The sequence below is a fragment of the Lissotriton vulgaris genome, chromosome 7, assembly GCF_964263255.1.
Source record: "Lissotriton vulgaris chromosome 7, aLisVul1.2, whole genome shotgun sequence".
NCBI classification, from domain to species: domain Eukaryota; kingdom Metazoa; phylum Chordata; class Amphibia; order Caudata; family Salamandridae; genus Lissotriton; species Lissotriton vulgaris.
Window position 1 is genome coordinate 839,971,302 of NC_141695.1, and position 25,233 is coordinate 839,996,534.

At 45.1% G+C, this 25,233-nt stretch overlaps 1 protein-coding gene across 2 annotated transcripts in view; it reads left to right on the forward strand.

The window, feature by feature from the left end:
• GPS1 (G protein pathway suppressor 1) overlaps positions 1–25,233 on the forward strand; it is a 299,438-nt gene that overhangs the window by 187,771 nt on the left and 86,434 nt on the right. For both annotated transcript variants that reach the window (XM_086931195.1, XM_086931194.1), the window contains 9 exons: positions 105–197; positions 543–724; positions 15,955–16,119; positions 16,996–17,131; positions 20,508–20,585; positions 20,749–20,809; positions 21,162–21,247; positions 23,501–23,595; positions 24,167–24,272. In XM_086931195.1, the coding sequence (XP_086787321.1) occupies positions 105–197; positions 543–724; positions 15,955–16,119; positions 16,996–17,131; positions 20,508–20,585; positions 20,749–20,809; positions 21,162–21,247; positions 23,501–23,595; positions 24,167–24,272 (1,002 nt within the window). The remainder of the gene's footprint in view (positions 1–104; positions 198–542; positions 725–15,954; positions 16,120–16,995; positions 17,132–20,507; positions 20,586–20,748; positions 20,810–21,161; positions 21,248–23,500; positions 23,596–24,166; positions 24,273–25,233) is intronic.

A 25,233-nucleotide genomic window follows, 5' to 3' on the forward strand; every position in this document is an offset into this window, starting at 1 on the left:
GATAAAACCTGTGTGCCTGCTGTCAGTTCTGGAGTAACGTGCCCCTGTAATAACATAGGCTGTGAATTTGTCCACTCTGAGTTGATAAGTTCTTTTCTTTGCAGGGTGCAGTGGAGCCTATGCAGATTGACGCTGACCCCCAAGATGACCAGCAAAATGCACCTGATATCAACTATGTGGTGGAGAATCCAACCCTGGTACATGTTTGTTGGATAAGGGACCTTTGGTGTTTTTTTTAAATAGTCATTGTTTTGCAGCACGTTCTTGCCTTCTAGCAGTTTGTTTCCTTGTCCTGCTGGTAGGTCTTATTGTTCCAGGTCTTCAAATGTGGTACTTGACCTTATGCAGGGCTCCTTTTCTCCCCCCTAGGAATGTATAATTTGGCCCCTCAGCACTGACCCTTTTGTACTGGTGCCCCTCGAGACTTATCCAATGCCATGTGTATAAGCTCCCCTGCAGTGGTGCTACCCTTCGCTTTTCACCAGTCTTCAGCCTATGTAGTGCCATTGTTGAGACATTTTTCTCATGTGTCTCCCTTGCAGGATCTGGAGCAGTACGCCTCCAGTTACAGTGGTCTTATGCGCATTGAGCGGCTCCAATTCATTGCTGACCACTGTCCACAGCTGCGGGTAGAAGCCTTGAAGATGGCTCTGTCCTTTGTGCAGAGAACGTTTAACGTGGACGTGTATGAAGACATCCACCGAAAGCTGGCTGAAGCCTCCAGGTACAGCAAGTGAGGTTGTTTTCTGTTGGCATTGTTTTATTTTCTCCTTCTCAGTAGCAGGATGTCCTCCTGTCACCTCGAACCAGCTGTCTGGATTTGTACAAATCCCAGTGTTACTTTTTTTGTGTGTCCTCCTATCACCATGGCGTCTGCAAATCGTGGACCATTTTGGCACCCTCTATCCATCTCATGCCCTTTGCATTTACTCGCCCTTAGCCTCCAACGCTCTGGTCGCAGCAAGGGGAAACCTCCCCCAAGTACCATGACCTGGTGTAATCATGGGACTATGGTGAGCTATTCTTGTTCCGCCACAGCCCCGCATAGTACCATAGCACCTATGTGGCCCATTCAATGATATCCTACCATACCTCCGCCAACCTTCGTGGTTAACGTTCTATCTACCTCTATACGGCTAGCCCACTTGGCCACTTTTAACCACTCTGTAGGGTGGACTGGGAACGGACCTACGTTTACAGATCTCCCACCTGGCTAGAAGCAACAAGTCGAATTCCAGACCCCTTTGCTTACTATTCAGAGTATTACATGTAGTAGTATCAACCTGTAGGAGTACTAAGGCAGCAGTAAGGACATTGGGTTCCCACGGATGCCTCTTATAGTGGTTTCTACTACCTTCCAGTATTCTTTTATCTCTGGACATGTAAAGAATATATGTTTATCGTTGGCTTTTGGAAAGTTGTATCCTTTACATCTGTGAACAGGCTGCAATGCGAACTTAGCCACTCTCTGGTAAGTCCAATACAACCTGTTGATGACAAAACATGTATGTTGTTTGAAGTATGCAGGCATGACAATTGAATGTAATAAATTCAATGAGTCCTTCCAAATGGGTTGTATATTTTCTTCCTGGAGTACGTCCATTCAGATCACATGGGGAGCCACCAGTTTCTTTTCTTCAGCCTCCAGGAATTGCCAATACCACATTACAACCTGTTCACTTTTTAGACCAACATCCTGGCGGTGAGCCTCCAGATCACATAGCCCTCCTATATCTAGGGAAACTGTTGAGAGCCATGACTTAAGCTGAATGTATTTAAATGTAGATAATCTATTGCCTGTTTTCATGCTCAACACCTTCCAATAGTGTTCCCTAAGTGGAAAAGTCGAGCTCCCCCAGTAGTATCCAAAAGTTTTAAATTGTAATGCCATACAGTATAGATTAAAATCTGGGTGGCCCTCATTAAGGCGGCACCTTAGCTTTTTACTTGTAAGCCGTACTCCAGGGGATGCCCAGATAAAACTGGTTATTTTCCCCTGAATTTTAGCCATAGCTTCCTTGGGAAATGTAAGTGGGATACAATGAAATAAATTTGTCAACTTTGGGATGATCGACATTTTTACAAGGTTCATCCTCCCATAGTTCGTTAAAGGTAAATTCTTCCACCTGGATAATGACCGATCGACCTCTTTGGTGACCCTCTTCAGATTACGTAGTGGGATCTCATCTATTTGATTGACTATGACAATCCCCAAGTATTTTATCTCAGCACACACATTCCATACCCAATCCTCCATATTCCAGCACTTGACCTCTGTTTGAGAGATGTTTTTTTTTTTTTGTTAAACACAATTTCATTGAGTTTTTTACAAGTTTTAGAGCATATGAAATTCACAGCTGCATAACATAAAATTCTGTATAGGTACTCTTGTGACATAATAGGGTAACCAAGCTGTAAACTTATACATACACAATTATATACAATATATTTTGTAATACAGCGGTATATCTGGTATAAGGAATAAGAATTAAACTGTAAATCTATCATACTTTACAAATCTGATAACTATAAACAACTACTCTTTAAACTAATAATACCCCCTCCCCCCGCTTCTCTGGCATTCTATATAAATGACTTTCCTGGTAGATTGTGTTCTCTAATTTGAAACCATACAGTTTTCTGATTAATGTACATGTATAAGCTCCTGTGTATTAAGACAGTTTCAAATATATGAATTAAATGGGTACGGTCATGTTAGCTGGTATGGACGTGGGGGATGTGGTAGCACTCTAGGATGTTGGAGTTGCTAGTAGGTCTATGGCTTTTAATGATTCTAGAATCTGATCCCATTTCAAAGAACTGGGTACTTATGTAGTCCATGAAATTCTTCTTGTCGAATTATTGCACGCTTTGCGGTGCCCCAGCGAATCATTTCTGCATGCCATGTAAGTGGTGTAGGTGGGGAGGTAGTTTTCCATCTCATGGTGATGGCTCGCTTCGCGCTGAGGATGACCATGTCCGCAAACCTGTAACAGACTTTCTGATCTTTCAGACACCGGTGTAGTCCTAACAGGCAACTTTCTGCTGTCGCCCAGACATCAGTAACAGTGATTTCTTGTACACTATACCGGACCATATGCCAGAAGCTTCGTAATCGCAGACATTCCAATAACATATGGAGTATATCAGCATCAGCCTCCTGACACCTAGGACAAGGGATTTGTGCATTCGGATAGATTCTATTAAGACTGTAGTTAAGGTATCAATCAATCAATCAGAAACATTTATAGAGCGCACTACTCACCCGTGAAGGTCTCAAGGCGCTGAGAAGGGGGTTGCTGCTACTGCTCGAAAAACCAGGTCTTGGGGTGTTTCCTGAAGGTGAGGTGGTCCTGGGTCATTCGTAGGTGTGCGGGGACGGAGTTCCATGTTTTGGCTGCCAGGTAGGAGAATGATCTTCCGGCAGTGGTTCTGCGAATCCGTGGAACGGTGGCGAGGGCGAGGCTGGCGAAGCAGAGCTGGCGGGCGGGAGTGTAGAACGAGAGGCGGTTGTTGAGGTATTCGGGGCCTATGTCGAGGAGCGCTTTGTGTGCATGGGTGAGGAGCCTGAATGTGATCCTCTTATTGACGGGGAGCCAGTGCAGGTTTCTCAAGTGGGCGGATATGTGGCTGTGGCGAGGGATGTCTAGGATGAGTCGTACGGAGGCGTTCTGTATGCGTTGTAGTCGTTTCTGTAGTTTGCCGGTGGTTCCTGCGTATAGGGCGTTTCCGTAGTCCAGTCGGCTGGTGACGAGGGCCTGGTTGACCGTCTTTCTGGTTTCGGTGGGTATCCACCGGAAGATCTTTCGGAGCATGCGCAGGGTGTTGAAACATGATGATGAGACTGCATTGACTTGCTTGGTCATCGTGAGGGAGGAGTCCAGGATGAATCCCAGGTTGAGTGCGTGGTCCGAGGGTGTCGGCGCGGAGCCCAGAGCTGGGGGCCACCAGGAGTCGTCCCAGGCGGATGGGGATTATCCGAGGATGAGGACCTCCGTCTTGTCTGAGTTCAGCTTCAGGCGGCTGAGCTTCATCCATTCTGCGACGTCTTTCATTCCTTCCTGTAGGTTGGTTTTGGCGGTGGCTGGGTCTTTGGTGAGGGAGAGTATCAGCTGGGTGTCGTCGGCGTAGGAGATGATGTTGATGTTGTGTTCGCGTGCGATGGCGGCGAGGGGGCTTATGTAGATATTGAAGAGGGTTGGGCTGAGCATGGAGCCTTGGGGTACGCCGCAGATGATCTCGGTGACTTCTGAGCGGAAGGCGGACTCTCTGAGTTCTGTCCGAGAGGAACGAGGTGATCCAGTCCAGGGCCTTTCCTTGGATCCCAGTGTTTTAGAGGTGGGTTATTAGGGTGCCATGTCATACGGTATCGAAGGCTGCCGAGAGGTCCAGGAGGATGAGGGCGGTTGTTTCTCCGTTGTCCATCAGGGTCCTGATGTCGGTGGCTGCTATGAGGGCAGTCTCTGTGCTGTGGTTGGCTCGGAATCCGGACTGGGATGGGTCGAGTGAGTTGTTTGCCTCGAGGAAAGCAGTCAGCTGTTTATTGACGGTGTTCTCGATGACTTTGGCCGGGAAGGGAAAAAGAGAGATTGGGCGGAAGTTCTTGAGGTCTTTGGGGTCCGCTGTGGGTTTCTTCAGCAGGGCGTTGATTTCTGCGTGCTTCCAGCTCTCGGGGAAGGCGGCTCACGCGAACGAGATGTTTATGACGTTTCGGAGATGGGGTGCAATGATGGTGTCCGCTTTGTTGAAGATATGATGGGGGCATGGGTCCTAGGGGGAGCCGGAGTGGATGGAGTTCATGACGTTGGTGGTGTCTTAAGTGCTGATGGGGGTCCAGGCGCTGAGGGTGGTGGTGGGGGTCGCTGGTTGGGTGGCAGGAGGCGGAGTCTGGGGTCCGAAGCAGTCGTGTATGTCTGCGATCTTACAGTGGAAGAACGTGGCGAGGGAGTTGCAGAGTTCTTGTGATGGTGTGATGTCGTCGTTGCTGGGGTTGGAGAGCTCTTTGACGATGTTGAAGAGTTCCTTGCTGTTGTGGGTGTTGTCTAGTCGCTCTTTCAATGATGTCCTCTTGGTGGTGCGGATCAGCTGGTGGTGTTCGCGGGTGGCGATCTTGAGGGCTGTCATGTTTTCTGTAGTTTGTGGCGTCAGGTTTTTTCGAGGGTTCGGCAGGATTTCTTTGATTCTATGAGGGCGTCTGTGAACCATGAGGTTTTCCTGTTGCCAGTCATGCCTGGGGGCTTCTTCAGTGGTGCGAGGTCGTCGGCGCAGTTGGTGATCCACTGTGCGAGGTTGTGGGCTGCGTTGTTGGTATCGGCGGTGTCGGCTGGCGAGTTCTGGCTCAGCGTTGAGTGGAGCTGGTCTGTGGTGATTTCGCTCCAGCATCTGCGGGGGATTTGTTGCGTGCGGTGGTGGGATGTATTCTTTTTGAAGGTGAAGTGGATGCATCTGTGGTCGGTCCAGTGTAGTCCGGAGGAGTGGCTGAAGGAGACGTGGTGGCTGGCAGAGAAGATGGTGTTGAGCGTATGCCCGGCGATGTGGTTGGGGGTGTTCATTAATTGCTTGAGTCCGAGGTTGTCGAGCAGGGTGGTGGTGTTGTTGTCGCTGTTGTTATCCAGGTGGAAGTTCAGGTCCCCTAGGAGGATGTATTCTGGTGAGGCTAGGGCGTGCGGGCTGATGAAGTCGGTGATGGTTTCGCTGAATTGTGTGCGTGGGCCCGGGGGTCTGTAGATGAGCATTCCTCTAAGGGTGGTCTTGGGGTCGGTGTGGATCTGGAAGTGTAGGTGTTCGGTGGCGGAGTGTATCTCTTCGGTGATGGTCGTGATGTTGATGGTGTTCCTGTAGACGATGGCGATTCCTCATCCGGTTTGGTTGACGCGGTCCTTCCGGGTGATCTTGTAGCCGTCCGGGATGGCTATGGCAATGTCTGGGGCCGAGGAGGCGTTCATCCAGGTTTCCGTGAGGAAGGCGACGTCTGGTGCTGTTGTGTCGAGGAGGTCCCACAATTCGACGGCGTGTTTGTGGTCAGAGCGTGTGTTGAGGAGGATGCACTTGAGGTGGTTGTTGTTGTTGCGAGGTCCGGTTGGTGGTCTGCGGGCTCGGAGGCAGGTGTATTTGCAGGCTTGACAGGTGAAGGGTCAGTGGTTTCGCTTCGGGGTGGCTCGGTAGCAGGCAGGTGTTCGTCCGGTGTTGAGTGCGTTGAGGGCGGCTGAGTCGTATCTCAGTCGGTTGCTCTGGGTGCGGCGGGGGCCAGGGGTACTGGCGCTGGGCGCAGTCCATGCACGGACGGGCGCAGACGGGCTTGCCTTAGGCGTGCCTTCAGTTACATAGAAGCGTTAACCCGGTTGTACTGAGACCTGGGTAATTAGAGTTACAGGAGAAAGGGGTCCCAGTAAGAACATACGATAATAACAAACAATTCAAGACAATCAATTCACAAGAAAGAAAGGAGAAATCATAAATTATTAAGTTGAGAGTTGTTGTTTAATCACATCCTCCTCTATGCATGAATGTTGTAGATTCACTTCATTACAATTGCATATCAAAACGTATTGTGCCCAGAAAGGGGGGAATGGGGGTGGGAAGGTGTTTAGTGAGGAATAAATGTTAAGTGAAAAGTTTCAAAGATTATAGTGTGGTCACAGCATAAACAGTTGACGTCACACAGGTAAGTTAATAAAGTACATGAAATAAATAGTTTGGATCCTATCCCATATGTCAGAACACAGTAACAATGATTCAGTTTGTTCATGGGTAGGAGGGAATGTAGGCAGTCGACGTTTCGAACCCTTGAAACACGTAGGTTATGTTGCACCTTCCATTCAATCCGGTAGCTTGGTAGCTGTACACGCGATTGATGCACGTGTTATAGGCCAACTAACGCATCTTTTTTAACAAAATACTACAAGGCTTGAATATTAATCGTTTCAACACTGTGAGGAGCCCACGGGCCCAATCATCATTCTGCAATTCACGCCACCTTGTGGCTGGTTTTCGGTGGCCCCACCCGTCACCACCACACCTTTCCCGTCCTGATAAAGACCCCAGTGTAAGGTGCAACATAACGTCCACCCGAACCTGTGCAGTCTCCACCTCCTTGCTTGGAGATTGAGCAGTGGCAGTTGACGTGTTTCGACCTGCCTCCCGAAGTCTGTGACGTAATCTTGGCAGCCAGGCGTCTCTCCACTAAGACTGTATATGCCTGCGGTGGAACAAATTTGTGGCATGGTGCACAGCAAAGGCTGTGGATCCCCTTTCTGCCCCTCTCTCTGAAGTACTCTTGTTCCTTCTCTCTTTAGCCCAGCAGGGCTATGCTCTGGGCACTACCAAGGGCTACCTTTCAGCCATCACTGCCTTTCTTTGGCTGCCGGATCAGCCCTCTCTTTTCAATTAACCGGCAGTTAACTGTTTCTTGAAAGGCTTAACGCATCTTTTTCCTCCAATTCCTTTCGTTATGCCTCAGTGGGTCTTGAATCTTCTTTTTACTTACTTAATGTGCGCTCCCTTTGAGCCGCTTCATAATTGTCTTCTAACTCTTAAAGACTGCTTTCCTGGTAGACATCGCTTCTGCTAGAAGGGTGAGTGAGCTCCAGGCTCTTTCCTCAAAACCTCCTTTCTAGTCTGTCCATCCGGACAAGGTGGTTCTCAGGACCCGTCCATTCTTTCTTCCTAAGGTGGTCACTGCCTTCCACATCGGGGAAACCATTACTTTGCCCGCCTTTTTTTCCCCCTCCACATCCTTCGAAGGAAGAAGAGAGGCTCCACGGTCTGTACCCAAAACGTGCGCTCTCCTTCTATCTGGATCGCACAAAACAGTTCCGGGTGGATGATCAACTGTTTGTTGGCTACGTGGGTGCAAAGAAGGGTCGAGCCGTACACAAACGCACCATTTCTCGATGGGCTGTGTTGTGTATTGAGGCTTGTTACTGTCTAGCTAAAAAAGAGCCTCCAGTGGTACTGCGCGATCACTCCTCCAGGGCGACGGCAGCCACTACTGCCTTTGGAAGAGTAGTGCCTCTAAATGACATCTGTCTGGCGGCCAAGTGGGCATCGCTGCATACGTTCACCAAACACTACTGCCTGGACAGTCTAGTCCGGAGAGACCGCTTCTTTGGCCGTTCTGTTCTCCAGCACTTTCTGGTGTGATCTTGGATTGCAGACCCACCACCGGGGTTGGTATTGCTGGGGTAACTATTCTAAGGTAAGGAATCTATAACTAAAGTGTTTCTTTCGGATGCACAAGTTACTTACCTTCTGTAACAATATATCTGTAAGAAACATTAGTTAGTTATAGATTCCTTACCGCCCCACCCATCTTCCCGATTCTGCAATCTGATTTCTATGGTTAAGGACATCCTTTCAGGGCCCTAGTTTTGTGCACCAATGGTCAGTGTCTTGCATGGCTCTGCGTTTCTTTCGCGGAAAGTCGTGTACAGAACTGACGTGAGGGCGGCGTCTATGTAGCTGCTGTGATGTCATCCTGGCGACTTCGAGCTTCCCACCGCGCATGTCCTGAACACACAGCTCTTAGCTCTCTCAGCCCCGCACACGCGCAGTAGGCATGACAGACCCACGCATGCGCCAACAGTCAGTGCCTGACTACCGCACATGAACACACAACCATCGGCATACACGGGGAAGTCTTTCTACCCTTACTCCCCTCTACAGGTGCCGATCGTTAACCCAATTAGCAGGCATATATAAACGAGCAAGAGATCCCAGCTCATTCTACCGGAGTACGAGGACGGCGCAACAGGTACAAGGCAGGCTCTGACCAGAAAGGCTGTGAGTATGACAATCTCCAAGCAATCAGTTTGGGTAAGCGCTTTTCTCCTTACAGGTCTCTAATCCCAGTGGTCAACATTATTTTCCCAACAGGGTCACTCCCTTGCCGCTTCACTCCAGGAAGCTTTGGGTGCTAAATCGCAGCGTAAGAACTATTACTTACGCCTCATCACACTTTGTACCTTATTCATATGTGTGAAACCTGTGTTTTAGCTACACCACGCCTAACTAGATGCGATTTTCACCATAATGGTACCACCAGTACCATTACACCTAAGCCGACTATAGTCTACCCACCATGCACTTTAGTTTCGGCATTTTTTGTGTATATGACTATGTGGCGATTCGCCATTTGACTCTCCTCTCCTTACATGTTTTGTCTATGTCTTAAATGTTTTACGTACAGGTATACATGAGAAGGGAATCCCCCTCTCACGCTTAGAGAAACACCTTAGTGAGTGTAACATAGTCTGGATTACACTCCCCAATCCTTTTTTATAACTTGCACTAACACTAATTTTAATAGGTCCTGAAGAAAGCCAGATTAATCTAAGGCACTGGCTGAAACATGTCGACCAACTGATGGATGTAGGGGGTAGTAACTCGCCACCCTGACATCCCCAAGCCTTATTTTAACCGCTGACGGCGGCCCAGTTATTAAAATTTAATTTACCCTCGGGTACTGGGACCCCCCAAGCCGTTTTAACTGACATTTCACTAAACACCCCACACTGCACTATCAGTAACATACCAGCTGCGCTGTAATCAGGTGTCGTAGCACACCCGGGACACATTAGGTGTTACTGGGTGGGCCCGATGATGAAGCATGCCACCAACTAGGTTGGTGGGTGAGGGCTTCATGAACTCACCAACAAGGTGCCCATGACAACACTAATCAGAGTCCTGACACGAATGGTCCTATTGAGCTAGTCTTCTTTTGATAATACATCCTGGCGACCACGACACTGACGACGAAGGCGGAGCTGACTGATGCCACCTTCCGACGCGCAGAGGTACTGCTGGCGAAAAATCTTTCTGGATCAGTCTGATGCCTGGGGGTAATTCTAACGTAAAGAATCTAGAGCTAAATAAGGATTCATACAGATATATTGTTACCGAAGATAAGTCACTTGTGCACTTGTGCACCAAATGAAGCGCCCAGGGCCAGTACCTCATAGTGCAGGGCATTCTAGAGGAATAACTCCTTAGGCTAGTAAATGTTTATGGGCAGAACATAGATGGACCCACATTACTAACAAACCTTCTAGCCAGCGAAGATAAGCACATCCCGCAAGTCTTTACTTTGGGGTGGTGACTTGAATACTGTTGTAGATGTTGATGAAGATATATCAAATACTGACCAGAGGCCCACATTGGCTGCATCCAGTACCCTTTGCTCACTAACGACTGAGCATGCGCTGTTGGACATATGGCCTGTGTGATACCCTGAGGGGCACATTTATATCCTCTGCCCACCCTATGTGGTCCAAACAGGAAATCTTGTTTACATCCTCCTATATTAGTATGTGGGCTGTAGCTATAAACCACCTGGTCAGAACTCTCTCGGACCATGCACCAGTGCTGGTAGAATTGGACTTCCCAGGAATGAAGGGTCGTCTTCCAAACTGGCAGCTTCTTTCAGACACATTAAAGGATGAACTGCGCTGCACAGAGCTGCGGCAAGAAATTGTAGACTATTTTCACTTGATTGAGGGTTTGGTGACAGGAAATGGTACGTTATGGGATGCCTTTGAGGTGGTCATAAGAGGATTCCATAACCCAAAGTGCCATGGATTGCTGAGGTTGATCTGACAGCTTTGGAATGGGACATTGGCAAGCTTGGACGGGACTGGCAGATATCACCTAAACCATCCCCATAAGAAGCAGTCAGGCTGAAGATGCAGAATACAATCCCCTTGTGAAGCGCAAAATGTTATTTGTAACCAAATGGTCAACTGCCTGGAACTGTGGGGTGGGGGAACGGCCTGGTAGAAAGCTAGCAACCAACATGCGCAGACCTTGGGCGTCGGGGGGGACCTAGCACACATAGTAGAAGACAGATGATCATTACATAGTAGATGCTATACTAAGCAGTTTTTGTACATATTACAACTCTACAATAAAGTTTACCATAAAAACTCAGCAAATGGAGGACTACCTACATGACTCTGCACAAGCATTGGTCAGTGCGGCCAGCCGTGAATATTTGTGCCAACCCTTCTCAGTGGAGGATATGGCGGAAGTCCTTTGGGATCCACAGACAGGCAATGCCCTGGGACCGAACGGCCTACAGGCTGAATTTTACAAGGAATATTGTGACATCCTTACTTCCCATCTCCTCACAGTATATGAGGAGGCATACAACAATGGCATTCTCCCACCCGCACTATTAGAGGCCTTGGTAATCACCCTACTTAAGCCCGGCAAACTAGCAAAGAGTCTTGACTCTTACCGTCCACTATCAACTGCGACACAAAGATACTGGCAAAGATGACTGCCAATATGGTACTTCCCGAACTGGACACTTGGACCAGTCGGGATTCCTGCCTGGTCGCTGTATGCCCCGTAATCTCTCCATGCTTCTAGATATGATAAATCAGATAAGCCTCAACCTCCAAGCATTATCAGTAATGCTAGATTGAACTAAGGACTTAAGTACAGCAGAATGGCCATAGCTACTTGTGGTACAAACTCGCTTGGGCTTCCCGCCCTCCTTTGTCAACTGGATAAAACTTCTCTAGACAAGCCCCTCAGCCCGCATAAGAGTCAGAGGGTTCTCTTCAGAACCAATACTCTACCGACACTGCATGAGACAGGGATGTCCCCTCTCCCCACTTTTGTTGGAGCTGGTGGTTGAACTATTGGCATCCAAATGCAACAAAACTACAGCGAGTTAGTCATCTGCTATAGTGCAGGTCATGTGTTGATTTATCTCTGTGCCAGTGATATGAATGGGTGAGGGGAGCGGGGGAAGTATGGCAGAGCTGGCTTGGCCCTAAAGGAAAAAGTGGCATGCTGGATCAAGCTTCCACTTTCGTTTGCTAGTCGAGTAGTCATTAGCAAAATGGTGATTCTCCCTCAGTTCCTATACTTTTTTCACAAATATTCCAATTCCTCTCAACAGAATTATTTCAAACATTACCTTAGTTACTGACATGGCTGATCTGGGCTGGTAGCAAGGAAGGCTACCATGGGTGGCATTGACATTACCTTTATAGTAAAGGGGGGTTTTGCGGGTCTTGATTTTCACCTTTTCTGTTAGAACGCACAAGCACAGCATTCAAACCACTGGTAACATCCTCAACCTTATATGCCACAACTGGCAATTGAGGCGCACAATGTGCGGCCTATCCCGCTTCCCTTCTCACTCCCCCACCCATATGCGCTTCATTGTTATAGATACAGTATGCTGCACTGAGTGGCATGGCCTCTAGGACAGACAGAATCTCCCTTTTCTCCCCCCCCCCCCTCTGTCTTGCTATCAGGTCATCCCTTGATACCTTTGACAAGTGAACTTTAAGCACAAGCTCAACTACGAAGGCTACGGCTGTTGCGCTGGGGTGACTTGTACAAAGAGGGCACCTTTCTAGATGAAGCCACCTTCCTGGGAGCAGCATGTCCCACAACACTTTTTCTCTACCACTGCCTCAGGGCTACAATTGATGCTAATATACCTTCCTTTCCGAATGAGCCAGATACGTTTAAACCACCAAATGCCTTGGTTGGTAGCCCAATCCTCCCGGAAAGTGGTGATCGTCCTATACAGCGCCAAACAAGCAGGTTACCCTGCCACATCTCATGCCTCTAAACCTAAATTGGACAAGGCGCTACTTATACAATTGACTAGCAAAGAGTGGGAGTTTTGCTGTACCCAAACAGCCCAACAACATCAAGTAGTAGGCTCTATATTATTCACTACACTATATATCTGCGCATGATGATCTACACTTCTGTTAGCCTTTTGCAAAACGGGATTACAATCGCATTTGATCTGATACTGAGACATCGAAGCAGATTTGCTCCACCCGACTTGGGAGTGTCCACCAGTACAGCAATATTAAAGTGAGGTTTTAGACACACTATGTACTTGGATTGGCAAAGTCTTGAAACCAGATTGCTCTGCTGGGATGGGTAATGCAAATCACCCAGTCAACGTGAACACTGGTGCCCTGTCCTTGCTTTTACCCAAATACAAAATTTCCAAATTCGGGGGCAGAGGCATGGACCCCCGCGGCAGAGCTTGCTTTCCCATTTACTGTATTGTAATGAGCATTTAGGAAAGAATGCAGATACACAACCCCGGACTGCTTGGCCAGGAGACATCTGAAGCACCTCTGCGCTTTTCCTTCTGAGATTCTAAAGTTGTTGAGGTGCAAGAAAAGACAACACCGAATTAGAATAGATGACGCAGTGAGCCTGTAATAGCTATGGTTACATTAGACTGGCGTGGCCTGGTCCAAGGATCTGTATGCACTTCCCTGATTTCAGCCAACTTGTACTTGTGATTGTCGTTGAACTGCATGGAGTTTAACATTTCCTACAATTATTTTGTTTGCTTCCTCTGCTGGGGCATTATTAAGCATCTGTACTAAATAAAAACAATAAATACATACAAAAGACTTACTAGGTTCTGGCTCAAAAGACAGTACCTGTCCTTTTATGTGCACGGGCGGGGTGAGGAGGACACAGCCGATCAAAGTGCAAGGTTTCTTTTAAAATCCATACACCTTCTAATCCAGACAGTTACCTTTCCAATGTTTCCATCTCTTTCATGGGCTTTAAGCTTGCAGACAGGTCATGGTGTTTTATGGATTGTCCTATAGATCCTCTTCCACATGTGTGTGGTTTATAGGTGTTGCCTTAAATGAAGAGGAGTTGGAGAGTAGGGTTTTAGAGAAGGTGAGGGAAATTGACCTTGTACGAGCCAGATGCAGTTTCTGCTTGGCCCAGTAGTAGGCAGCTACAGTTTTGGGACTGGAGCCCACGGAACAAAGGACAGACATCAAGATATTCCTTTGTGCAGATTTAATCCTCATTCTTCTTGATCCTATTTTGTCCAAAAGTTGAACATCACATTCCTTGGGGAAGGTAAGGACATACATTTTAGCAGTAGAGCCAGGCTTTACTGTTGAACATCGGGATGACGCATGGAACACATCTAGTGTTCTCACAGTTTGTCAAGTTCACTGGGGACAAAGTTGAACAGGGCAGGGAGACACTGCTTTTCCAAGGATTGCAAGCACTTCTGTTGGTGCTTTAAAGCACAGTAGATCTTTTTGGTTTGCATTGGTTTATTAATCAAATCTCCATTTTTTTATATATATTTAACCTTTAGCTGACTAGTGCGGAAAAGCTATCATTTACAGCATCCCACCCAAATATCTACATTAGAATATAGTAGTCAAAATGTGAGGACCGAAATATCAACAAAGTAAGTATATATAGGTATGTATAGGTTTACTTTACTCACATGTATGTACCTGGACAATAAATATATATTCAAAGTGCATAGAAGTAGATTTAAGAATAACGATATTTTGGTTCTCTATCTTTGCCACAATATTTTCGTAGCACGATGTTTCTGTAGTCAATATTGTGATGTGCAGCCAACGTCATTAGTCTATGTGGGTACAGTTGATTAGAACACGAAAACTGCTCATTCTGAAATGAGGTGTATTCTGCGATACAGTTCTCCGTGCTGCCTGCTTAATGCATGGAAAACCCTCTGGTTTAGTTTCTCTGTACAATTTTCTTTGCCTAATCCCCAGTAGATTTTGTAATTGGTACGGTTTGCAGAAGGAGTTTTACACTTTTCAATCGAGGTTATAATTATAAAAATGTGAAACTGCCACTTCAACATCTTGAGTCTTTACTGCATCTTCTATGCTTTTGTCCAACTCTGCAAAAGTCTTGACGAATACTACTAATACCAGTTTTTCTGTGTAAAGCACAGACCTGTCTGAAAGCAGTAACAGTGCTTTTTACCATCACCACACCCGCGAGTCTGGCCAAATTTGGCAAATGTATGCAGGTGGTAAGAACCGGTCTAATAAAAACACTTCACAGAGACCCAGTAAGGACAACAATTAAATACACAACCAATTTATATGGATGACTTTGTAATTTAGCTTGATCTTTTGCACACGGAAGACTTTGCACTTTATTATGCTCATTGGCAAATGCTTCAACCTGCGGGTCTTGGTCAAATCAGCGGATTAGTCGGGCACTGCAAAACTGTTTAGTATTTTTTTTTGCACAAAGTCAATTTTTAAATTTTGCTGTGCTTTGTGTTTTACTAACGAATAATCTCTACAAAAGACCTAGCACTTTAGTCTGCTTTCTGCACACATTTTAATATCCATACAAAATACCCAGCACCTTATTCTGCTTTTTGAACATGTTTAAAGCACTGGGAAATGGATGATCTCTCTGAGGGGTGTTTATGGTTGACTGTTTTTCTTGAAGAATTACTTTTTATATGAAGGATTGAACTTTTGATTTGTTATACTATGATTTTACTGGTTGGAAACTTGCAATGATTTTAATTAATCTCGCAATAACGCATTCATTTATTCATTCACTTCAACATTTAGAAAATCTTCTAAAAAATATGGATTTATCTTTTATTTAGAATATGGAGTTGCTTTTACCTCTGTGTCAGTGTTTGGAAACATGATTGATTTTCAGCATAATGTCAATCCTGATTCAAAGACATCATAATTAAAGATTTGTGAAAAGGGTTTGATATGGATCCTTCCATTCAATTGTATTTAATCGTTGTAGCACTTTGAGAGCCTACACACAAGTCTTGCAAGAGGATGTACTCATGAAAGTCTTGATGGCTTTCATTATCTTCAAAACATTAATTTTGCTGTTTTGTCTAAACTCTCTTTTGAAATTTTCTTAAGCCTATTGTATTTTCTATCAATTTGATCATGGGGTTGTGTGTTAACTAAGAGGTTATTGTTCAATTTAGACAATTGTTAAAAGTTTTTAATACAATGATGTATACATCCTGACACCAGTGCTGGTTTGAGAAATATGTGCAATACAGAGTCATCTGTTAATTTGACGTATTAAAATGTGCCAAAGACAGTTTTGTATTGATTGTAATGTTATACAATAGTTTGACCTGACTGGTTTATTCTTACCCCGTTCTTGGTTTCTTTTCAGGGAGCTTCAGAATGTGCCTGATGCAGTCCCTGAAGGGGGGCTTGAGCCACCCCCACTTGATACTGCCTGGGTGGAGGCCACTCGCAAAAAAGCTCTTTTGAAACTCGAAAAACTGGATACAGATCTGAAAAACTACAAAGGAAACTCCATCAAAGAGAGTATTCGGTCAGTACCCAGGGGTGGTAAAGAGCCTTAGCTGAGGGGCCAAAGTAGTTTATATGGGTCATCTATAGAGTGAAGCAAACCAGTTAAAAGGGCCCAATATTGAGGTGTCTGAGGCATTAGTGGGATGGAGCAGTGATTAGATAAAATGACCTTGCAGGAGAGGAGGTGTTGCAGGTCTGCAGGCAAAGAGCGAGAGGAACCGGAAAGAATGGGAACGGTGGTATTTGTAAGCTGTATTGATTGTGAATCATTTGGCATCCTTATTGCTTTATTGATGAGAATAGCACTGCTATTTCCATATATGTTACAAATTGCTTAATTTTCTTTTTTTTTTTTACTGTCACCCCAAACGCCTTCATGTGCCTGCTGAAGGACTTTAGTACCCTAGATACTGTAGAACGACGGCAATATAATGTGAAGTAAGAAAAAGCCAGCCAGAGAAAAGAAAACAATTAATTGACATAGGTGTTCTATTCTGATTGAGATGAGGTTTGTCACACTGAGTCAGCTGCTTGAATGGTTTGTGTAGCGCAAGAGTGAACTGCATGTACCATCTTGAGTTGTGTTGTTTGGTATATACCATTAGGATTAGGGTTATTTCTGTAAGATTTTTTCTGTACTAGGTAAATTTAAGTCCGATATTGGTGGGTTCCCTTTGGTTAGGAAAAGTGAAGTTGGTTCAGTGCAAGTTGAGACAGACTGCATCCTACAAGGGGTTTATTTTGTGTCTGGTTCCGTTTCGTTGAGCATTTTGGTTTTGGGTGTATTTGATCGGTTTGGATCATGCTAGGTTTTGCCTGTTCACTCTAGGTTATGATTTTTTGTTGTGGCAGAGTATGCTTGACCATGTTGTTTTGTGCCTCATTTGTCTCTCAGGAGAGGACATGATGACTTGGGTGATCATTATCTGGACTGTGGAGACTTAAGCAATGCCCTGAAGTGCTATTCCCGAGCCCGTGACTATTGTACCAGCGCAAAGCACGTCATCAATATGTGTCTCAATGTCATCAAGGTAGGAACACCAAACCATGGCACTTCATATGTTCTCCTTCATTAGAATGAACACGCAACTACCTTCTCTGCTGCTCACATGGTCTCACAGATCGTCAATCCCAACGTGCACTACAATGCAAAACCTACTTTGCAAATGCCCATCCATATATGGATGGTGGAGAAGTGTGGCTCACTGGTTAGAGGAGGCAGACCTGGAAGCAGAGGTCAGCCCGGGACCAGGGTTCAATTCCCGGCTCGGCGGGGTCTTGAGTCCTAAAATGTCCATGGACTCGACAATTCTCGCTCCGGTGCCTACTCGATTCACGGGTTCACACTCTGCGACTCTGGGCAATAGCTTGCTTAATCTCCACAACGGCCCCTCGCGGTGGGATGCCTGGCTTTCACCTTGTGGATACCCTGCCGGGGTTATCTCACAGGGGAATACCAGGGCGGGTTCCCTAAGCAAGCGCTTAGATACTGGGTTGGTGATTTGCGCTATATAAAATACATGTACATGTATATATCCAGACCTAAAATGGGCTGCATACGTATCTGGGCATAACAGCTGAATACCCTCAAGCATTAAGCGACTGCTTTCCGCATATTCTGTTCATTTCATAAATATACATTCCAAAAATACCCAACTTCATAAATGTATTGCATACAAAATGTGTTTTTTTTATAATCAATTGTATTGGTTTTTGCAGTCACGTAAACAAAACCGAACATAGAGCACCATCTACAGTGATAGTCAGCGCAAGTTTGTGTTATAGCTATTTGAATGAGCTTATCAGATTCAGAAAACCCAGCCCATAATATTTCCTATTGCCCTAGAACTTAGCATCTTTCCATGGTTATCCCCTAGCAGTGTAAATGGGCTCCTTGAGTTTCGCGCACTAGTCCATTCCAGTGTGCCACACGGAAAGAATGGGTAAGGCAGTAGACCTTTATTTGAGGGCAATGTCTCTTTTGATCACAATGCTAGCCATGCCAATCAGGCAACAGTCCTGCTGACTATCTCCCACTTCTTCTAGAATTTCAAGCAAGGCCTGTGTAGGTGGGCAGTCAGTTGGGCATCCCAGGACCCGCGCCAGGGTGTCCATGATCTGTTCCTAGTAATACGCAATGGCAGACACAGACTGACCACATGGAAAATATCTGCTTTTCAGCATTGGCAGCGGGTACATTCTGGTGGGGATTTGACCTCAGGTGCCGGATTCATCGTGAGGTGAGATCTGTTTGGTGCAGATAATTTAATTGTATGAGCCTGAGTCTCGAGGATATTGGGTTTTGCTGGAGAGCCTTGCGTTCCCGGGTCCAGTCAAGAGCCTCTTAGTGCCAGATACATTTCTCCCACTCCTGCTTCAGGAATGAAAACCTGTCAGGGGTGTGAAGGACGAGTGTGCAGTAGATTTGGGAGAGGCTTGTAGCGGGTTGTGTTCAGGGAGTACTACTAGTTGGACTTTCTATGTATTTCGGGTGTGTCATTGTTGGCGGTATTTATTGATATTGGTCTTGGACAGGGCGAACTGTGTTTGTAAGTCCTGAAATGAACACCTCTTATCCCCTTTCCAGATAACTCTAGGTTGGTGATGCCTATCCTATCCCAATTAAGTCAATTAAGAAAGCCAGTGAGTTGTGCAGTGTGTCTGTCACCAGCCCTGCCACAAAGGGGTTTGTTGTGTCGGGGTGGTCCCCTCCGTCCTCTCTCCCCAATCCCCCCCACCCTCCCCCCTCCCCAAAACCAGTTTCCCATAGAGCTTTGCGCCAGCACCCGAGCACCACCTCAGCGACTTCCGGGAGGCTCTGTTGAAGCAGGTTCCTGTACAGTAATCCCATCAGTCTGTCTAGGCTCAAGAGTGACAGTTCCGTTCAATACACTGAGTCTTCCTACCAGTCTGTCAGCCAATTGTTGATATCCCCACCTCTTTGTTGATCAAGCAATGGGTCAATTTGATGCGCATCGGTTAGGGGGGTGATAAGGTTTAGGGATGAACACAGTGGTGGCTACATCGATCTCCGGAAGGACGCAGCAGTTCTCTGCTGCCCCAGTGTATAGATTGAGTAGGTGGTGAGAGAGCAGAGCTCCGTATTTGTGGTAATAGTCCAGTGCAAAACTGTCTGTGTGAGGCATCTTACCAGAGTTCATTCTCTGTATTACCTCAACGATATCCACCGTGACTGCTGGAGTCATTAGCTCAATTTCAACAATATTTGAATGTGAGAGCGTTATTTCTTCCGCTTAATACCGAAAACTGATTGCAGTGTTCACAAGGCACACAACGGATAAGGAAATAATGATCTTGATGAATGTCTCTGTTCTATTACCCACAGGAGTAAAACTGAGGACATTTCTCATGCACAACACTGATGAAGTCCCTCAGAAGAGTTAGTGAGAAGTGTGGCATGAGAGTATGAATGCATGGTGTGAATGAATTGGCACAGAGTATGATGTACTGACCTAACATTCCAAATAGGATTGAAAGTAGGGATCCAATAGATTGGCCCTGAAGAAAGTCAATTGACCATTTTACGCGAACTAAGACAAAAACATTTTGACTCCTGAAACAGAATACCATAGTTTCCTCCAAATTCATCAGCCTTTGTTTTTAACCTTGTTAGGGGAGCCAAAATTGAATAAATTAAGTAGAAAGTTTGAACGTCAGTTTGAGGCAATTCTAATCATAGATAGATCCCACTAAAAACACCTGAGAGCTCCCTTGAATTTCCAGGTTTAGCACGCCCAGATATCTGTGTATTTCGGTGTTGACTCGATGATGAAGCATGTCAATAAGAAAACCATAGTGGATGGGCATCCTTATAAAAAGACAAAGGTAAAAAAAGTCATAAAGTTTGCCCGGGAAGTACGATAATGACTCTTTCACCATAGAGTACATTCCCTCCCCTTTACTTTACGGTATCTAGATTTGAAAGTAGAGTGAATTCACTATAAGTCTTCTGCCTCCCTATTTGTGATTGAAACATTTAGGACTAAAACAGTAAACTTCTCGACATGCATCTATTGTTCACCGCATAACCATCCACTCAGATTCACACAAACACACTTCAGTCTTGTTCCAGTAGATTAATAGTGATGTTGACAACAGTACTATATTCTCTTGTGCCCTAATCTTGCAACACATATTTAAGGATTTTTTTAAGGTTATCGACTCCAGGTGTAGAATTAGTTTGGTCTAGCAGAACCTCCACTTTTTCCCCAAAATGTTTACTTGCCTATGCAGGGGGGCCTTACTTGCATAAATACTTTGATATAGGTCTACTTCTAAAATTCCACTGTGAGTTGCTCTGAAAAATCTGTGGGATTCTGTAAAATCTGTGCCAGAGGATGGCAATAAGATCTTGTGTGCCAGTATACCTACTTTCTTTCATTGCAGGTCAGTGTCTACCTCCAGAACTGGTCCCATGTACTGAGTTACGTGAGCAAGGCTGAGTCTACACCTGAGATTGCAGAGGTAAATGTACAGTCCCTTATTTGTAGTTGGTAGGGAACAGTTGGGACATTCAGAGGAAGGAAAGCAGCACCAGCCTATTGGCGAGAATTTTGGAGAAATCAAAACCTTAGGATGTTAACCTTTGTCTCTCTATCTCACTTCCCTTATGCCCATCTGCTAACAGCAAAGAGGCGAGCGGGACAGCCAGACACAAGCTGTGCTTACCAAGCTGAAATGTGCAGCAGGTAAGTGCCTACTTTTATTGTTATTGGTTTTCAGGGCATTGTCAGAAGATGTGCACTGGGCTAGGGTGTTGATAATGTGCTTTGTGATTGGAGACAGGAGAATGCACACCAAATGTAGTGCACAGGAGTAGGCTAACTGGTTAGTTGGCAAGAAAGCGCACACTGTCCTCAGTGGTTCGTAGACTCTTCCTGCTTTTGGGCAGGTTGAGTCTGTTGGTATCATAACTCCAAGTGATGTGCATTTATTGTGCCTTGTGGATAGTGTACTAGATGTTGATGGCGGTGGGGGGGTTGTAGTGGCGGAGGAGGGAAATGCTTGTTTCTTACTTAACTATAACTTTACACTTTTCAGGGCTTGCAGAATTAGCTGCTCGGAAATATAAGCAAGCAGCAAAGTGCTTCTTGTTGGCTTCATTTGATCACTGTGACTTCCCGGAGGTAAGATGGTTAGCTTATTCTATTTGTCTAACTTTTTGTCTGTTGCCAATTCCCTCAGCCATTCACTGGCTCTCCCTTTCTGAGCTTCCCCTCCTTTTCTTAGCTCCCCTTCATTTTGCGCATTTACATCTCCCTTTTTCATGCCCTGACTCTTGAATGAAGTTTAGTACAATCTTCACATTGAAACTTGGGAATGTGACCAAGTCCCATCATCAAATTATATATCTTTTGTTGAAATTTATCTTCATTTTAATCTTGATATAGGAATGACGGTCATTCCTGTCAATTCACAGCTTTGCTCAGGACTGCAGTTGATTTTCATCATGTTCTATATCTAGATGTTTGTTGCATGTTCTGCCTCAAAAATGCTTAGATACCAGATTAAGGACTTCAGGTTAGTATCATTACTGAATGTATGGCAAAGACCTAATCAAAATGAAGACCCTCTAGACTAGAGGTTTGTAATTAATTAGTGATTTGGATAGATGGCTATCCTGTTCAGTGCTGCACCATTGAGTAGCCTTTCTTTTGGGGAGTCCAGTCTTTCAGAGCACTGAAGTCTTCAACTAAAATATGTATGTATTTGTTAGAACAGACAGTATCATTTTTAACAGAAATGTGGTACATAGGTCCATGTAGATGTCCGGCATATAGGGCAATCTGTGGGGGTGGGGGGGGGGGGGGGGGTTGAGGGTGGGGGGGAGAACAGAGTTCCATAAACCAATGAGAGTATAACAGGAATGTAAAATAATCTGTGTGGAGAATAAGCACTGCAAAGACAATATTATTATATTATATATTGTACAACAAAGTATATACAATCCAACAGAAAATATAGCTCTGCTTATTTACATTGTGAGGCCCTTGCATGGAAAAGGCTTAAACTCTGTGGCCTTCTGTTTTCAAGAAATGTTAATTTAGTATAGATTAAAAGTCCTATAGTGTAGGGCTCCCCTAGTGTTCAGTGGAAAACATTCAAGTGATTGTGATCAAGAAGGTGAAAGGATTAGAATTTGGATATAGTACAAGGTGGTTTAGTCTTATAAGGAGGTGTATGTTGGCTGATCTTAAGTTGCCTTATAGCATTTATTGGGAAAGGGCCTTTGAAAGGTAGCTGGAAGCTGACCCTTGTATGGCTTTGAAGAGTGTATAGAAGGCTCTGTTCTTAGCAGAGGGACTGCCAGCTTGATGTTGGTATGATGATGTGGGGCACTTTCTTTGGAGATTTAAAAGTACTGTAGGGCAAAGACTAGAGATTAGAACTTTGTCAAATGGAAGCAAGATGTGATGAGGAAGGCCCAGTAATAATTATTGCAATAGTCAAGCTTATTAACAGTTCGTTGATCAATGGTAGTGCGGAAAGGTATAGGAGAAAGGAATCTGCATATAGATACGTTATCTAGATGCAGTGGCAATTAAGGTAATAAAAGTTTCCATCTGTATGGAGGACTTGGAGTATTCCTAGATGAGGCAAAATTGAGTATATCCAGCGAGATATGAATGGAGCTAGGACGAGTTAATTCGGCATGAGGCAGTGTAAAAGTCGTCCAGTAATGAATGGTAGGAAGGTAGTCTGTTACGTGAAATTGTAGAAGGGGAGACACGGTTACAGGTTGTAGGCCACCCCAAATGAGCAAATGATGGAACCAAGTGTGGTGAGAATGGAGTGAGAAGTGTAGGGGCCCTTGTGCACAGATTTGTGGACACTGACTCCTAATTGGTGAAGGGGAATCTGCCAGATTGTCAATCCACAGTGAACCATTGGTTTGAGAGGTAAGACGAGAACCCAATTAATATAGAAGGCAGTAACAAACGATTGAGAGGATGGTGACTGAGGTAAGGTGGTAGAAATTTTGTATCCTGTTTAAGAAAGGGTAGATGCAATGTGAGAGATGTCAGTTTTCCATAAGAAGGGTGAGAGGTCATGTCGCGATGAGAACATTAGGACCCAGCCGAACTTCTCAGCTCAGTGGACACCAGTTATTGCCCCAGCGACTGGACAGGAAGTGTGGAAAGGAGCATGGTATTTTTCAGTTTAGGGCAGCACAGAGGAAGGTCTGCTGCCCCAATGGTAAAGAACAATGTAATACCAATATCAAGTATGCTAAATAATAGAAATAGTGTGTCCTAGTGACTGGGTGGCAAAAGGGCAGTTTGGAGAAATGGAGTGCTTTGATGAAATGGACAAATCTGCCCTGGACATAGGAACTGGAAAAGACTAAACTCATTTGAATTCTGTTTTTCCTCCTCTAGCTCCTGTCTTCCAATAATGTTGCTGTTTATGGTGGTCTCTGTGCTCTTGCCACTTTTGATCGCCAAGAGTTACAGCGCAACGTCATCTCTAGCAGGTGTGTTATGGAGGCGCTGAGGGGAACTCAATATACCTCTTGTAATGCAACTGGTGCTATGTAAAGCGCCCTGATACCCAATTCGGGTCAAGTTTGCGCTATATAAAACTCTGTAAAAAAAATAAAGACTGAGAACTTTGGTGGGAAAGGGGCCTGTTTCTAGTAGTGAAGTCAGGGATTGCTCCAGACAGGCAACAACAGTAGGTCTTCTGAAAAGGGTTGGGCAGTTAGATTAGAAAGCATTACATCTGTGGCTGTGCTAAGGAATATATAAAGGTGCTGGATGAAGACTCCGTGGTGGGTGTGTTAAAGGCTTTCTTAACTAAGGAACGGTGGGTGGGTGGAAAAAGGGGGGTGTAGGCAGCATACTTGAAGATTAATTGCTAATGATGGAGATGGTTTTCATATAAATGTAGGTGCGAGTTTGGAGCATTGAATGCAGTGCAGCCCTAAATAATTTCTGGGGAATGTTGTTGTTGGCACACAGTTCTCACCATATAATGTGTGGGCAGGGTGCAATATTGGGGGAAGGAACCAGATAACTCTGCTCACAAGTTTGTTTTGTTTTCAGTTCTTTTAAGCTGTTTTTGGAGCTAGAGCCGCAGGTACGCGATATCATCTTCAAGTTCTATGAATCAAAGTATGCCTCGTGTCTGAAGATGTTGGATGAAATGAAGGTGGGTGATGGTTTTCTGTGGGCAATCCCCCATTATAGTGGTGGGAAATCTTCAGTGTAAAGGCAAGGTGGGCAATTTTTGAATGAAAGGATTAAGTTTGCTTTTCTCACAGTGATTTGAATGTCATTGTGTTACATCTGTCTGTGTTTAAGTTAAAGCTCTTGGCATAGATTGTGTGTGTGAAAACCAAATGTATTGTGCTTGCAATAGTGGCTACCCTATGTGATCTTAAATGCACTCAAAGTGATGCATTGACGATGGCCCATTCAAATAGATTCCCGTATCTGCTCAGAATCCAGGCCTTGAAGCCTGGCACAACTCCCAATATATCTATGTGGTCCAGAAATGTCCACTTGATTTATTCAGTCAAATGTCTTCTAGTTTTTCAAGGTAAGCGAGTAGGTGACTTTGTAGACGTTGTCCATGATATCCATTCTCTTTTCAGTGTTCTCCCGAAAGTTTCTTCCTGGAATCAATCCAGACTGATTTGTATCCACCAGTTCTGGCAGCAATGGGCCTAGCTCAGATGCCAATACCCATATAAAGATCTTGGCATTGGAATTTAGTAGGCATATTGGTTGCATTAGGAGCTGAACCTCATTGGTTCCCTTCCATGTTTTGGTATAACTGTTACTCTAGCTTCCAGCATGTAGCAAGATACATGACCCTGGCCACAGAATGAGTTAAGTAGCATTGTCATAGTTTGGATAAGTACTGTGCAGTAGGTTTTAGAGAATATTGAAAGAAATCCATTAGATCCTTGGAATTTTTACAGTGTAGTTTGGAAATATATGCAATAAGTTCCTCAATTCTGATGAACTGGTCTTTCTGCCTGCTTTTTCATGAGGGATTGCACTTTAATCTCCTCCAAATTCACTTAGTTGCTGTGTCAGTCGAATCTTACTCCCTGTATAGGTGACCATAGTATGAGCTGCCAATAGCGTCAGCTAAGCTCTCATCG